General features: G+C 33.1%; 1 protein-coding gene across 7 annotated transcripts in view; it reads left to right on the top strand.

The window, feature by feature from the left end:
* LOC117119451 (inactive rhomboid protein 1-like) overlaps positions 1–13,720 on the top strand; it is a 68,155-nt gene extending 54,435 nt beyond the window's left edge. For 6 of the 7 annotated variants that reach the window (XM_033264281.1, XM_033264283.1, XM_033264277.1 and 3 more), the window contains 11 exons: positions 237–260; positions 1,081–1,371; positions 2,395–2,506; positions 3,783–3,857; positions 4,457–4,618; positions 5,125–5,216; positions 6,466–6,529; positions 7,036–7,200; positions 7,980–8,080; positions 8,513–8,666; positions 9,136–13,720. In XM_033264281.1, coding sequence (XP_033120172.1) covers positions 237–260; positions 1,081–1,371; positions 2,395–2,506; positions 3,783–3,857; positions 4,457–4,618; positions 5,125–5,216; positions 6,466–6,529; positions 7,036–7,200; positions 7,980–8,080; positions 8,513–8,666; positions 9,136–9,573 — 1,678 coding nt within the window. In that variant the 3' untranslated portion in view covers positions 9,574–13,720. The remainder of the gene's footprint in view (positions 1–236; positions 261–1,080; positions 1,372–2,394; positions 2,507–3,782; positions 3,858–4,456; positions 4,619–5,124; positions 5,217–6,465; positions 6,530–7,035; positions 7,201–7,979; positions 8,081–8,512; positions 8,667–9,135) is intronic. The other variant, XM_033264280.1, reaches the window with a different exon arrangement.
* Positions 13,721–14,219: the final 499 nt, after the last annotated feature.

The raw sequence follows: 14,219 nt of genomic DNA, 5'->3' as shown, positions 1-14,219 counted from the left end.
TAATTAGTCAATTAATATACTAAAACAATAAGTTACATTTTGTTGTGTGTGATTTTTACAATTTATATATTTATTTGTATCATAATTAATATAATAAATACCTTGGCATTGTAATGATACAATAAATGGATGATGAAATGTTGATGGGAAATAGGCCTGCACCTAGTCCCGGTCTGGTTGATAAAATGGAGCCAAAGGAATCAATTCAATAAGACCCTTATTTTCTTCCATTACAGACAAAATACAGAGTGTCAAAAGACGTATGTTGATTATTTTCTTAATTAATTTGCTAAAACAATAACTTACATTTTCTTGTTAGTAATTTTTACAATTTATTTATTTGTATCATAAGTAATATAATAACATACATGGTATTGTAATTAATAGAATAACAGCCATGGAACTTATCGTATGTGAACAAAAGACGTATGTTGATTATTTTCTTAATTAAATTGCTAAAACAATAACTTATATTTTCTTTGTTAGTGATTTTTACAATTTATTTCTTTGTATCATAAGTAATATAATAACATACATGGTATTGTAATTAATAGAATAACAGCCATGGAACTTATCGTATGTGAACAAAAGACGTATGTTGATTATTTTCTTAATTAATTTGCTAAAACAATAACTTACATTTTCTTTGTTAGTGATTTTTACAATTTATTTCTTTGTATCATAAGTAATATAATAACATACATGGTATTGTAATTAATAGAATAACAGCCATGGAACTTATCGTATGTGAAACTTCAGTTTTATTTGAGTCAATTTTTGTCGTTATGTTACTATACTTATGCAGATTCAAGGGGCACTGTGGCACATTCTTCACAAATTCATGAACATTTTTTAAAATGGAGGAAAATCTTTAATATCAAAATAATTCAAATGTTCAAGTTTAAGTATAAGAGTGCCATTTTAGGCCATTTTAAGTTGCTATGACAATAAAATTATGTTTCTCACCCCAAACCATGGTGGGATTAAGGTGGTTTATAGCACCTGTTTGTAAAAGTCCCTTTCTGCGCCCTCTCTATTTTAACTTCCTGCATGCCTAATTGCTACATATTTACATTGCAGGCCTACAGGTATAGGATGGAGAAAAAAGAAGGAAGACCGTTTTGACCCACCGCTGTACAAAAGTCCACCCCCAGAAGTTGAAATGGACCTTACAGATTCTGCACGGCCGCAGAAAGACATACCTGGAAGACGGAATAAAATTGCCGAGAAAGTAATGGCAGCGGCGTTCAATCATTCGGAGCGACGTCAGATCGGTAAAGGATTAGTGGGCCGCATTTTGAATAGAAGCTATCGTAAACAAAGGCTGGACAGTGAGGTCAAAGAGCAACTAGAAAGTATTGAAGATCATAGGTAAGGTCAGGTCAATTGCTATAGCCTTTGCCTGTAATCTTCTTAATTATTGGCTAATATTAAAGGTCAATCTCATCAATTTCACAGGTCTCACAGATCTCACAGATCTCACATTCTCAAAGGCTGACATTATAGGCTAAACAGGTCAATCTCATATTGTTGATCCATATTTCGATTTCACAGGCCGTTCTCAAATGCAGATCTCACAGAACGTTGTCAAATGCAGGTCCCATAAGCCATTGTCAAATGTAGGTCTCATAAGTCATTCTCAAATGTAGATCTCACAGGCCAAAAAAGCTATTGTCATAGGCTGACACAATATTATAGTTCATTCTCATAAGAAATCCTCACAGATCAATATCACATTACAAGCTAATATCACATATGTGGCAAAGACAAGCCAAACCAGTCACTCGTCGCAAATCATGTTTCATAGAAAATGGCCAAAACATGCTGGAATGTCAAATTTTAAAAAATCTATTTTATTGCACTAAACTAATCTTTACATATCTATACGTCATTCTATGCTGTTATTTTCCCCATTTTCAATGTTAAAACAACACTTTTTAAGGATTTGATGATAGTTTCTGCATGAGTAATGCCTGAAATCATAAACTTGAAGGCTCATTTCTCATATAATATTGTTCTTTAAACAGCTGTATGTTTAAATGCTTGTAACTTCATAAGGAGATGTCCGATTTGAAAGATTTTTTTACCATTTTATAGCTATTATTTTACTCTCTAACACTGTATTAATAACTCAAAATCGATTTTTGCGACGAGTGACTGGTTTGGCTTGTCTTTGCCACATATTATCTCATAGATCAATCTATGATATCACAAAATATCTCACATGGGCCTTATTTTATACTGGTCATGAAATTTAACTCTCATTCTTTTATTTTTAATTTTTTAAAGTTATTTTTTTTTTCAGGTTATACCTATTTATGTATTGCCTTTTTTTATGTAAGCCTTTCAACAGTATATATAACTTGTATATTTGCATGCTTTTTCTTTATACAGGCCTTATTTTACATACTGGTTAACAACGGTCCATGTTGTCATATTAATAATATCGCTTGTCTTCTATGGGTTTGCACCAATAGGGTTTACATATACACAGAGAAGAGATTTGGTGAGTGAATAATATGCATTATGTATGCAAATTACATATAATTTATTCGTGCATAATATTTATGGCTAGTCTTATATAGATTTTGCATCAATTGGATTCAAGTATAGAACCACATATATTTGGTGAGTTACATATATTAACAACTAGCACATTGTTCTGAATATGGCTTGAGAGCCAAGTTTTACTTACTGGTGGGAAATGAATGTGTGACCGGATACGGACTGGAATGGATACATGAATATGTGACCGGCTGCAAAACCTGCCATTTGTACGAAAAAATTCAAAATTGAGTTTTTTGGAATGTTTTCATTCTGCATGTATTCATCTTTAAAACTGTTTATTTTGTTGAGTATTAGCAAAGTTATGAATATCTAATTCATTTGATATCAGCCATGTAGGTTTTGAGAAAACAACTTTCAAAAACTCTGAAATCAATAGTTTATTGTTAGGATTTTTATTTTTAAAATAATTTTAATATACTTTTCAGAGATTTATTGATTGATATTTTGCAGAAATGTTTTTCAATATATCTTCCTTTATAAAAATGCAAAAACCTTAAAATAAAAAACCCAAATGTTCAAAATTCTGATTCTCAAACATTTTGGGTGCTTGTGCAAAATTTAAAAATTGCGAAAAACGGCGGGTTTTACCTGAGCCAGTCACTTAGGCCTAAAAAAAAATAGTTAGGTTGGCATAACCCGAACTACCCTAAAAAATAGACCGTAGATATTTTCATTCAAATTTCATGATACAAGTTTACGTGAGCAAAGTGGGCATGGTTGGGTGTCACTCAAAATGTTTCAAAAGTGGTCCAAGGGTGAAAAGTATTACAATTAGAAGGCTTAAAAACTTTTTTAATTGATTTTATAGATTTCAAGGCCTTTGCTGAATATTGCAGCAGTAAAAAAAAAAAAAATCCCTACCACCTCCTATTTTTATCCAACTAGGCCTACTCAGTATTTTTGAAATATAATAATATAGTGCTTCTTTGACTTTTTTCTCTATGTATAGGCCTAAGAATGAGATAAAATTACCATGACCTTTTTCAAGAGGGGGAAAACCTTGAATTTTGAGGAACTTAAAAGTCATTAAAAGACACCGTTAGAAGTCTGGAAAGCTCATTTCTGGCCATCTAGGAAAAAAAATTTTCCCAGGGGAGGACCTCCTTTTCAATTTGGGGTTTTTTGGAAACATTTTGAACCCCCCACTTCCAGATCCTTAATCCGCCCCTAATAGTAGATCTACTATATGTGGTTTTTGATTTTTTTTTTGTCAGGTTTTACAAGCAAATTTAGTTGTAGAAACTGTTGGTTACATGGAGCCAGACAATTTTTGGATTGGTCCGCGACCGGTGAGTAAATTGATCTCTGTCAGTGTCAGCCATTACTTGTGATCATTATTTGTGGTTTGCTTAATAATATTAATATACAGTTCCTAAAATTCATAAATACATATACAGTATAATAAACTTTTACTTTTCTTATCAAAAATTGTTCCTTTCAAATCATATTTTTAATTGTGAGCCTTGAATGGTATCTTCAGGTAAAATTCTAGACAGCTTTACTTGGGTTTATCATGCAAAGAAACTGTCACTGGAATTTTTTTTAGGACCTAACAGAAGTTAAGTGCCACTGATAACTTTCAATTTTCACTGTTAATGTTAAGTGGCGTATCCAGGGTTTATAAAGGGATTTGGGGGGTGGGGGGGTGTTTAAAATCTTTTGTATAAAAAAAGGATAAAACTTAAAATGTACAAATGGATGGAACAAGAAATGTGGAATAAAATTCGCTGTAAATATATTTAAAAAATATATGATTTGAAAAGATCAATTTTTGATAAGAAAAGTAAGAGTTTATTATTATTTCTGAAGTATTTTTCAGAAACATCCTCCTTATTTTTTTAATTCCATTAATTTAATTATGATGAATATATATCCTTGTGTCTACTAGGCTGATCTTATACATCTTGGTGCCAAGTATTCCCCATGCATGCATCGAGATGAACAAGTTTATGTACTTTTAGCAGATATCCGAAAGGAAGAAAATAATACCGGTTGTTGCATCCGTACAGACAATGCAGGATGCGTACAAACGAATATTGAGGAATGTTCAGTAAGTATCAATACATTATTTGTAAATAAATCTTATCTAAAGGCCAACTGCGATGTTGCCTGAAAGTTAACCAACAAAATCATCACTTTTAACTTTATACTTAATCAAGTGGAAAGATGTTTCCAGATATCTGTTTTAAGAAAGTGTACTAAGAGGGGGAACGGTTTGCTTTTCTGACCTTGAGGTCGGGGTTTCAATTCCTCGCTCTGCATTTTGTTAGGTGTCCATCAGCAAGGCACTTTATCTGCATTGCTTCTCTCTACCTATGCTCCTGCACAGATTACCAACAGCAACACTTAGCATGTGGACCCAATGACCAGGAAAAGAACTGCACTTTATAACCTCAAGGAAGAGGCACATTTTAAATGCCCGTACCAGTACCAAAGGGAACAGTTTGTTTTACCTAAGCCTGACAGACCCAAAATTTTAAAATCTATGGTTTTAATTTTTTTTTTTTTTCAAATATAAATTTGTTAAACAGTTAATTAACATTTAATTTTTTACAGACAAGTTTTGCAACTTTTGCAAAATGGTCAATAAAGCGAGATAGTCCAAGCAATAGAAGAACCTCAGGTCCAGTCTGTGGTCAAGATTATAGGTAAGTTAAGCATGTGATATGCCTAAATATGGTCATGATGACATTACATCATGACCATATTTAGGTACATCATGACTATATAGATAGGCATACATTTTTTTGTCTAACAAAATTTTGTAGTCTGGATATTGTATTATTCAGTTCTACTGATATGTTAAGTTGTATTGTCAAAGCCTATGTTATCTGATGGTCTGTTCCACTGACATAGCTTAGTCATTGGAGATAGCTGGTAATTCGTATCCGGTGCCCCTGTTAAGGTATGGATTCTGGGTGCAAATCTCTTTTGCGTATTTTGTATCTTTGATGTACATCTTGGGGTGCATACATGTTGTGTGCTCCCCAACAGCTCTACCTATCATGTGTTTTTACTGTGTTCTATATTGGATATAGCAATGATCCTGGTTGTTGCTCCTGTTTGATTGTCCCACTTGTATGATTGCCCACCTGGAGTGATAATGTGACTAAGTAAGGTTCAATGGAGGGATTTAGCGATGATTGTTTACAACTTAGGTATACATGAAAAACATTACAGTGCGATAGCATAGGAAAAGATAATGTTATGGTTGCGAAAACAACTACCCACTTTTAACGTGACAAATAAATGGCTAGGAAAGGCAATACTATTGTTCGAAATAGTGATTATTTACTTATCTTAGCGTTCTCCTTGGATTTTATGCTTTGAAATTTAAGTGATCCTTCATAAACCTTAGCTGGCCCTAACATTGCAGAATAGTTTGCAGGTCAAAGACCATCATGCATACCTAACCATGCCGTAGATGTGCAGGGGCCATAGGCCTAACATTTGTCAAAAAATCATAATGTTTGCGGCCAGTACCCTTTACAGCATTAGAAAAAAATTAAGCAAAATTCTGAAGTTCAATTTCCAATCAATTTGGTATAGTTTACAGGGAATTATGATGATCTTTACAACAATAAACAAGGGACGGCCACGATAAAAATGGCCAAAATCCCAGAGGTTAAACCAGATGTGATATCCTGGAAAGAAAATCATGTAGGTGGCCCATCCAGGAACCCAAGTGAACCAGATGGCCCATTAAGAAACTCAAATCAACCAGATAGCCCATCCAGAAAGTGAAACCAACCAGGTGGCCTATCCAGGGCTTAATATGGTTTAATATAGGTATACATCTACAGTAGGTGGTCTAACCAAATGACCAAATAGAATGTTAAGACACCTTTCTAAGATTATGTTTGTTTTATTTTCTCATTTTCTTTTGTATCATTGTAGGACATGCAAAGTCCCAGCTTCTGTAAAACCCAATGAGTGGCCTGATGACATCACAAAGTGGCCGGTAAGTACATTGGCACCTATCTTGGCAGTAAAACACACCTCATCTGTCTGTCTCAGTAATTGTCTTTGTGCCCAATTATTCTATATACTACTTTCTGGCCAACTTGCTCATACTACAACACAATGAGGCTGGCAATCTTGATCACAATACAGCGCCATGAGGCTTGCCAACATGCTTATACTCCAGCACCGTGAGGCTGGCCAATTCGCTCATACTACAGCACCATGAGGCTGGCCAACTCGCTCATACTACAGCACCATGAGGCTGGCCAACTCGCACATACTACAGCACTAGGGGCTGGCCAACTCGCTCATATTACAACACCATGAGGCCTTCAGAGTTTCTTCTTCAGTTTTTCCTTGGTGTGTGTTTTTCCTAAATCTATAGCCAATAGTTAAAGAATTGTCTATGCATTTGAAAATGCTGTAAATTCTGTGTATGAAGGTAGTCGTCTTTTGTGTTTATTATTTACATGCAATGTTATCCCTAACATGTCCTGTTTACAGATTTGTAAAGAGGGGTTTGAAGACTCAGAGCTTCCTCACACAACATGTGACTTAACAGGCCGACCATGCTGCATAGGTATTGATGGAACGTGTAAAATAGTGAGCCAACAGTACTGTGACTTTGTGAAAGGCTATTTCCACCCAGAGGCGGCACTATGTTCACAGGTAACTCAACATGTCTTTTTGTTGTATAAGTAAATATAGATATGCTGTACATGATAAGTTAACATTGAGCAATAGGTTATAATTTACAAGAAAAGCAAAATATTTCCTTACCAGTTAACTGTAACAAATAATACCATTCTTTGTATAAAATCCTGAATTTGCTAGTAATTACCTTAGTAATTATTTATTAATTAATTCAATATTGAAAGTTGTATGCAGGCTATTCATATGCGGTACAGAAGACACATAAAAGGGTAGGGTAAGTATAGGGTAGGAGAATAAACTACTAAAAATAAGTAAAATAACTTGCAGCGTCGTCGTGTTGAATTTCATGTAGGTGTGATCCGTGGCTACCTAGCCGCTGTAAAGAGGGGCTTATAGTAGCTAGATGTTCTCATCATTCCAAAACGGCAGGGGGTTTAATGAATCATAGCATTGGGGTAACCCCTTACTCTTCTGAAAGTTGCAATGTATTCTTTTAAGTGCACATGAGCCAGATATGTACACTTGACCTCCAATTAAGTCCTTATCCGAGAAGACCCCGGCGGAGAGCGCTTGAAGCAGCGGCAATGTTATGGCTGTAGTTAGCGCCACCCCTGCCTTATTGCTCCCCACTTGACTTGTCACTTATTTGTCTTTTCCCTTTTGTAGAACCAGACATCTATTGTCCATAAAAAAAAAAAAAATGAATACTGTACAAAAAGCAATATCAAATAGACATTTGTAAAAAATATATAATATTTCTATTATTGCATTTTGGTCTTATTTTGTTTATATAGGTGGATTGTCTAAATGATGTTTGTGGGTTAATTCCATTTGGCAATAAAGAAAAACCTGATCAAATTTATCGTCTTTGGCTGTCGCTGTTTCTTCATGCTGGGTAAGTATTACTGTAATTACTTTAATTCTAGTGTTCACTAGTTTAAGCGTTATTTGTTGAAGTATAGTTTAAGTGTTGTCAGATGTTCACTTGTGTCATTGTGTTGTGTTGTTGTTGTTGTTGAAGTTCAGTATTCGTTTGTTGAAGCTTTTTAGAGTGTTTTCTTATTGAAAAGTTTTCAAAAACCACAGACACAAACCGTAAAAATCAATTTTCTTTTTTGAAATGTGATTATGTACATCAAACTCTACCTTTTCACCAACTTAGCTAAGAGTAAATTACTTAATTAGACTAATTAGACATATAGCACACATTGGGAAAATGAACTATTTTCTTAATTGAATATCATTTCATAAATTTGAAATGTATTACTATATTGTATTACTTTTTAACAAACTAAAAGTTTCTTGTTCTTTCTTTTCTTTCATTTAGTATCTTCCATTGTATATTGAGTATAATAATGCAGATGACGATTCTTCGAGATCTTGAAAAGTTAGCGGGTTGCCTTCGCATTGCTATCATATACCTTGTCAGTGGGATTGGCGGTAACTTAATGAGTGCCATCTTTATACCATACAGAGCAGAGGTACGACCATTGCCACTCATTTTATAATCTTTAAATGTATTTATAAAGAAAAATTTATTGGAGAATATTTAAAATAATTTTTTTTTTTTCCATGGAGGAACCAAAATAATTATATGATAAAAATGGGGTTTTTTTTTTTCAAGTTTTTATAAATTAATTTTATACTTTAAACATGGACTGTAGCACAGTGGTTATTATTTTTTAGTTAACCTGCATGGTGGTGGGAGGGGGTTATCCAGAATTTGGCCTTGACCAATAAAAAAAAATCTGACTGATCCACACACTGAACCTGGACAACACAACAATTATTTTGGCCTTCCTACTGTCTTTATTATTAATAATCAGTTTAATATTTTCATAACTATTCTTATATAAAAATTTATGATATAAAGTTTGGATTAATGTTAGTGAGTTATTTTATTGATAATCTAATATTAGTGAATTATAATTTAAAAATTTTGATTGGCAGGTTGGTCCAGCGGGCGCACAGTTCGGTCTGTTAGCATGTCTGGTTGTCGAGGTTCTCCAAAACTTCCAAATACTACGGAATCCAGGTTCAGCTCTTGGCAAGCTGTTATTAATAATTTCGGCGCTTTTTGTCTTAGGTCTTCTACCGTGGATCGATAACTACGCGCATTTGGGCGGCTTCATCTGCGGCACTTTACTGTCTTTCATCTTTCTACCGTACGTCTATTTTGGAGAATTTGATCGAAATCGGAAGCGGATACAAATAGTGATCTCAACAATTCTCTTACTGTTGTATTTTATATTAATGTTTATAATCTACTACCTCAAACCACTGCGAGACTGTAAGTGGTGTTCCTACTTTAACTGTGTCCCGCTAACTGAGGACTTCTGTAGCGACATGGACGTCAAACTTACTGATGAATTACATCCAACAAGATAACCTTTGGAAAAATACATACAGAAAAATTATTATATGGAATGATTTGAATTTGTCAAACACCTGATACTGGGCATGAGTAAAATAGACTGAACACATGTGTTTTAGGTATAATGCAAATGTAAGATGAACTTACAGGTAGTAGTACTGGCAAAACATTGGTGTCAATTGATCATTTTATGCAAATAATCAGGTTAAAGGTCAATGGTATCTATAAAGACCATTTTAGAATACACGTATATTTTATATACAAAATGACTTTACTAATTAAGATTACATCCATCTTTGAGGACATGCTTGACTGATAACATTCTTTATACTTTTTGCATTACTTTGTTGTTTTTGAAAATTCACAGGATTACACAATTTACTGTGTTTGTACAGTATACATATAGTTGAATATATTATATATAAGAATATAGAAAATATTGGATTTTAAAGTTCATTTTTTCAACGAGATGATAATTAGTCAAGCATGATTTTTTACTCTGATGTGGAATCATCTACAACTCTGACCAGACTATCAAATTTCCTTCGAAAACAAAACTGTTGTATGCCCATTATATAGTCATGATGTGCCTTTATATGGTCATCATGTGATGTCATCAGGAACATGTTTAGGCAAAGGTAAAAATAGATGAGCTGTACTAGTCTGATATATTAGTAACTAAAACACTAAACATGAAGTACTTAATGAAGTCTTAATTGCAATACACTATATTTGGGCATGTTACATAACAACAAATGAAGTTTGATTGTCTGAACAGGACTTAATGCATATCGATCAACCACTAGGAATCATTGAAATGCCGCTAAGACTTCTGGGAAATATCTTTACAAATGTAAAATGTGATTATATATGTATATTACACATGATTACTTTTAAACTTTTTGTACTTAACAATCTTTTTTTTTATCTTTTTTTAATTTTTTTTTTTTATTAAACTAGAATAGGTTTGCCAATATCAAGCAATAACTTACTGTTTACTTGTGTGAACTTTTTAGTTGTAAAAATATTCTATAGATTACAATGAACATAAATAATGATACTGTAATCAAAAAATTCCATGTATGATCTAGAAATGTATGAATGAGTTAAACATTTTTTGGTGCTTTAATTAATTTAATTCCTGTATGTTATTTTACTATTTTTAAAATTATAATATGATTTATTTTGCCAGAAATTATCTAAATATTAATATTTGTTATTAAAACATTTGCAATTTTTTTTCCTGCCTTAAAATTATTTTTATAACTTGTAACAGTTTAGAATGAAAGAATTACATTTTTGGATCATACAACAAATATATAGAACTACATACAGTAAGTTCCAAATTTTAAGAATTCTTATATAGTTGAACCAATATTTTGTATTCCTGTTTTAATCCAAACCGAATGGATCAAATTCACTAAATACGATTCAGGATTCTTACATGCGGATTAACTACCTAATATTTATTGCTGGACTACTTAATTAACACTCACAACTAAAGTTTTAGTTGTAACATTAATTTTTATTTTTAATAGTTTAGATCTTTTTAAAAAATTAATGTTTACATTATGCCTCATTAATTGAACAAGTGTATGTGTTACTAGACAGGTGGTGGTTGTCTGGTAAAGCCTCCAGTTGGACAGGCCAAGCCCCTTTCATTTTAGGCCACAACTTGGACCAAAAGAAATGTTGTGTTTTGGGGGTGGGAGGTAAATTTAAAAACAAAAGCATCACAGAACAGCCTAAAATGACCAAAAATTGGTAGTTGTAGACAGCAGGGGACTAAGCCCTGGACCCCCAGGGCTTCATTAATGGACCCTGCCAGATTGGACAAATCCTGGAATAGTCACTGGCTGAAAGTGGTAGATATATAAGTCAGTGCTTGGTATGACTTTATTAAAAACCTCCGTTCATAATAGCCGTCTCTGCAAGGTTGAGTACTTGTTTGCTTGCTTGAGTAATTGATTGATTGATTAAATAATTGATTGACATGTAGCAGCGTTCATCCACTGTTTTATGGAAAACAGGTATGGGAAACAGATATTAAATAATTTTTACTTTATACAGGAATGCAATATAAATATTGAATCAGCATTTTTTATGAGTGTGATGGTTATTTATTGTGCAATATTCTTATTTGATTTAGTATGCTATAATTTATTGATTATTGAAATTCTTTATATATTTAATCATGGAATATTTTTAACTGACAGTAAAAACCCTAATAACATCCATAGTTCAATCATCATTATTATCGGACAAAGTTTTTATTAAAATTATGTGCTTCATAGACAAAATTAATCTTAGCAAATTTTGATTGGTACCTTGATTTCTTTCCCACAATGCTCTGTGGTAAACCTTATTTGCATAGTGGAAGCATGTGGCATTATAGTGCTATGACTTTAGCCTTCCAGTATGGGTTCGAGTCTGAGGATTGTGACTTTTTTCAGACGTGGTATTTTATCCCATTTATATCTGTCCACCCAGGATTATAAGTAGAAACCTGGTAGAGTCAATTGCCAATGACTAAATTAATAGGGGCATAATAGTGGAGTACAAGCGAGAGCTAAGCATGTGTTCGCCAGGTTGTTCCCTAGGAGTTTGACCTGCTTTTGACCGTTTCACCCCCAAACACCTTGTGAATTGATCATGTCTATTTTTAATCAGTAATTTACAGTGGCATAACGAAGAGTTATGGGGCCTGGGGAGAGGGGGTGAGAAAATGTTGTGGGCCCCATGTCATATTTTCACTTTCGAAGTGTCCGAGGTGTGGATAATATCCCAACTAAAAGTATGACTGAAATATGCCCTTTGAGTGTTTAACCATAATTCAACTTTTTTTCCCACAAAAATTACAAATTGTGCATATATCATTCATTGTTGATGTTTTTGGTAATTGGTCATCAATCGTTTTATTTTTTTTTTAATTATAAGGTACTATTCAAACAGTAAACACTAGACCAACACTGAATTCAGACTATTCGGGGTCCCTTTCGACTGAGGGCCCAGGGCTTCGCTCCCCGAGAGCTCACAGGCTTTTCGCCACTGGTAATTCATTCATGAATTTATTCTGGCAGTTGTGTGTATTATTTATGACTTGATTGTACAGTGTTTATTTTAGTAGCATCTAATATGTACAGTATATTGTTATGTTTATAAGTTTATGGTTTGTTACGTTTTTATTTGTAATTGAAGAATGCATTTCTGGTACTAGTGCTGCATATTTTTATGGTTTGTAAATCGTTTGCACCATCTTGTAAAGCTGATTTTTGTTTTAAAGGCATTGACTGATATACAGTATTATCTGGATGCTAATCAAATGTTTTCCTTTTCTAAATTTAATTTACATCCGACAGTGGGTGTTTTTTTCACTTGCAGGTTTGGAAACGAAATTATAATCATCATTTTGCTGCTAAATTCATGAAAATTGTATTCCCTTCATAACATTTGGCACCGGAAATACATGTTGTGGTTCCATTTCCTTTAATAAATGCACTTCAGCATATTTGGTCAATGGCATTCCTTTTTAGCATGAAGAATAATATTTGATTATTAAAATACTGGCATTTTCCTTGAGGTTGAACAAAGTGAAATAGCCCCAAACATGAATAACAACTAATGAACACACGTTGAACTTGCTAAAGTCGAATCTAAAATGGCATTGACAAATGTTTTGACTTGGATAAACTTTGATTTACAGATCGTTAATGTAAAACAACAATTTGGCATGTAAAATAAGATCGACTTAGAAATTATTTGAGTTGGGCAAATTCGACTTAGGCAAGTTCAACTGTATATATTATTTGGATTATTATAGTTAGAATTAAAGCTAATTTATTCAACCACTTAAAAAGGAAAGACTTATTGTTAGTAAACTTCCATCATATCATGATACCGAAAAATATAAGAGTATCATTATCCCAGTTTTATTCTGTTTATAGTTTTCTAATGGTTGTATAACTTGTTTTACTTTAAAATTTAGAAAAAGGAAATGTTACCTAACACGAAAATGAAAGAATGAAGAAGTTGTAGGTAATGAAACATTGGTTTGGAGTGTAAAATAAGGTCTTCTACCAAAGCCAATACAGATACAGAATGCATGTTCAGGGAAAACTGAATTTGAGGTGATACTGAGAATAAAATTCTCATGCGTCATAATTAGCATGTGTCTAGTTTCTTTTATTTAAAAAATGCTGCAATTATTAAAATATAAGTAATGTCAAAGATGATTATAGAGGGAGTAAAGAGGCAACCAAATTACAGGTCGGGCAGTGTTGGGGTTAAGGTAGCATAGAGCTGTCAGATATTTCTAAATTTTCTGAAAATATATCTAAGTGAATTAAAGAAGTCAAAATGTCAATCACCTTAGGACCTTTAATTTGAAATATTGAAAACGGTACATTTTCTGCTATGTTCATTGTAAAAACCGAAAGGTCCACTGAATAATCTCAGATAAGAAAGTATAATACATACTACAAGTATTGAAATACACGCCATCGTGTTGGGATTCAATATTTCGACATTAATTATGTCATCATCAGGAATGAATGATGACATAATTCCTGATGATGACATGATTAATGTCGAAATATTGAATCCCAACACGATGGCGTGTATTTCAATACTTGGAGTATGTATTATACTTTCATTGTAAAGC

This window comes from Anneissia japonica, unplaced genomic scaffold (genome assembly GCF_011630105.1).
Source record: "Anneissia japonica isolate Jap-2015-1 unplaced genomic scaffold, ASM1163010v1 scaffold287990_len610157_cov183, whole genome shotgun sequence".
In the NCBI taxonomy this organism is placed as follows: domain Eukaryota; kingdom Metazoa; phylum Echinodermata; class Crinoidea; order Comatulida; family Comatulidae; genus Anneissia; species Anneissia japonica.
The sequence above is the reverse complement of the archived record's forward strand: the minus strand, read 5'-3'. Positions and strand labels throughout refer to the sequence as shown.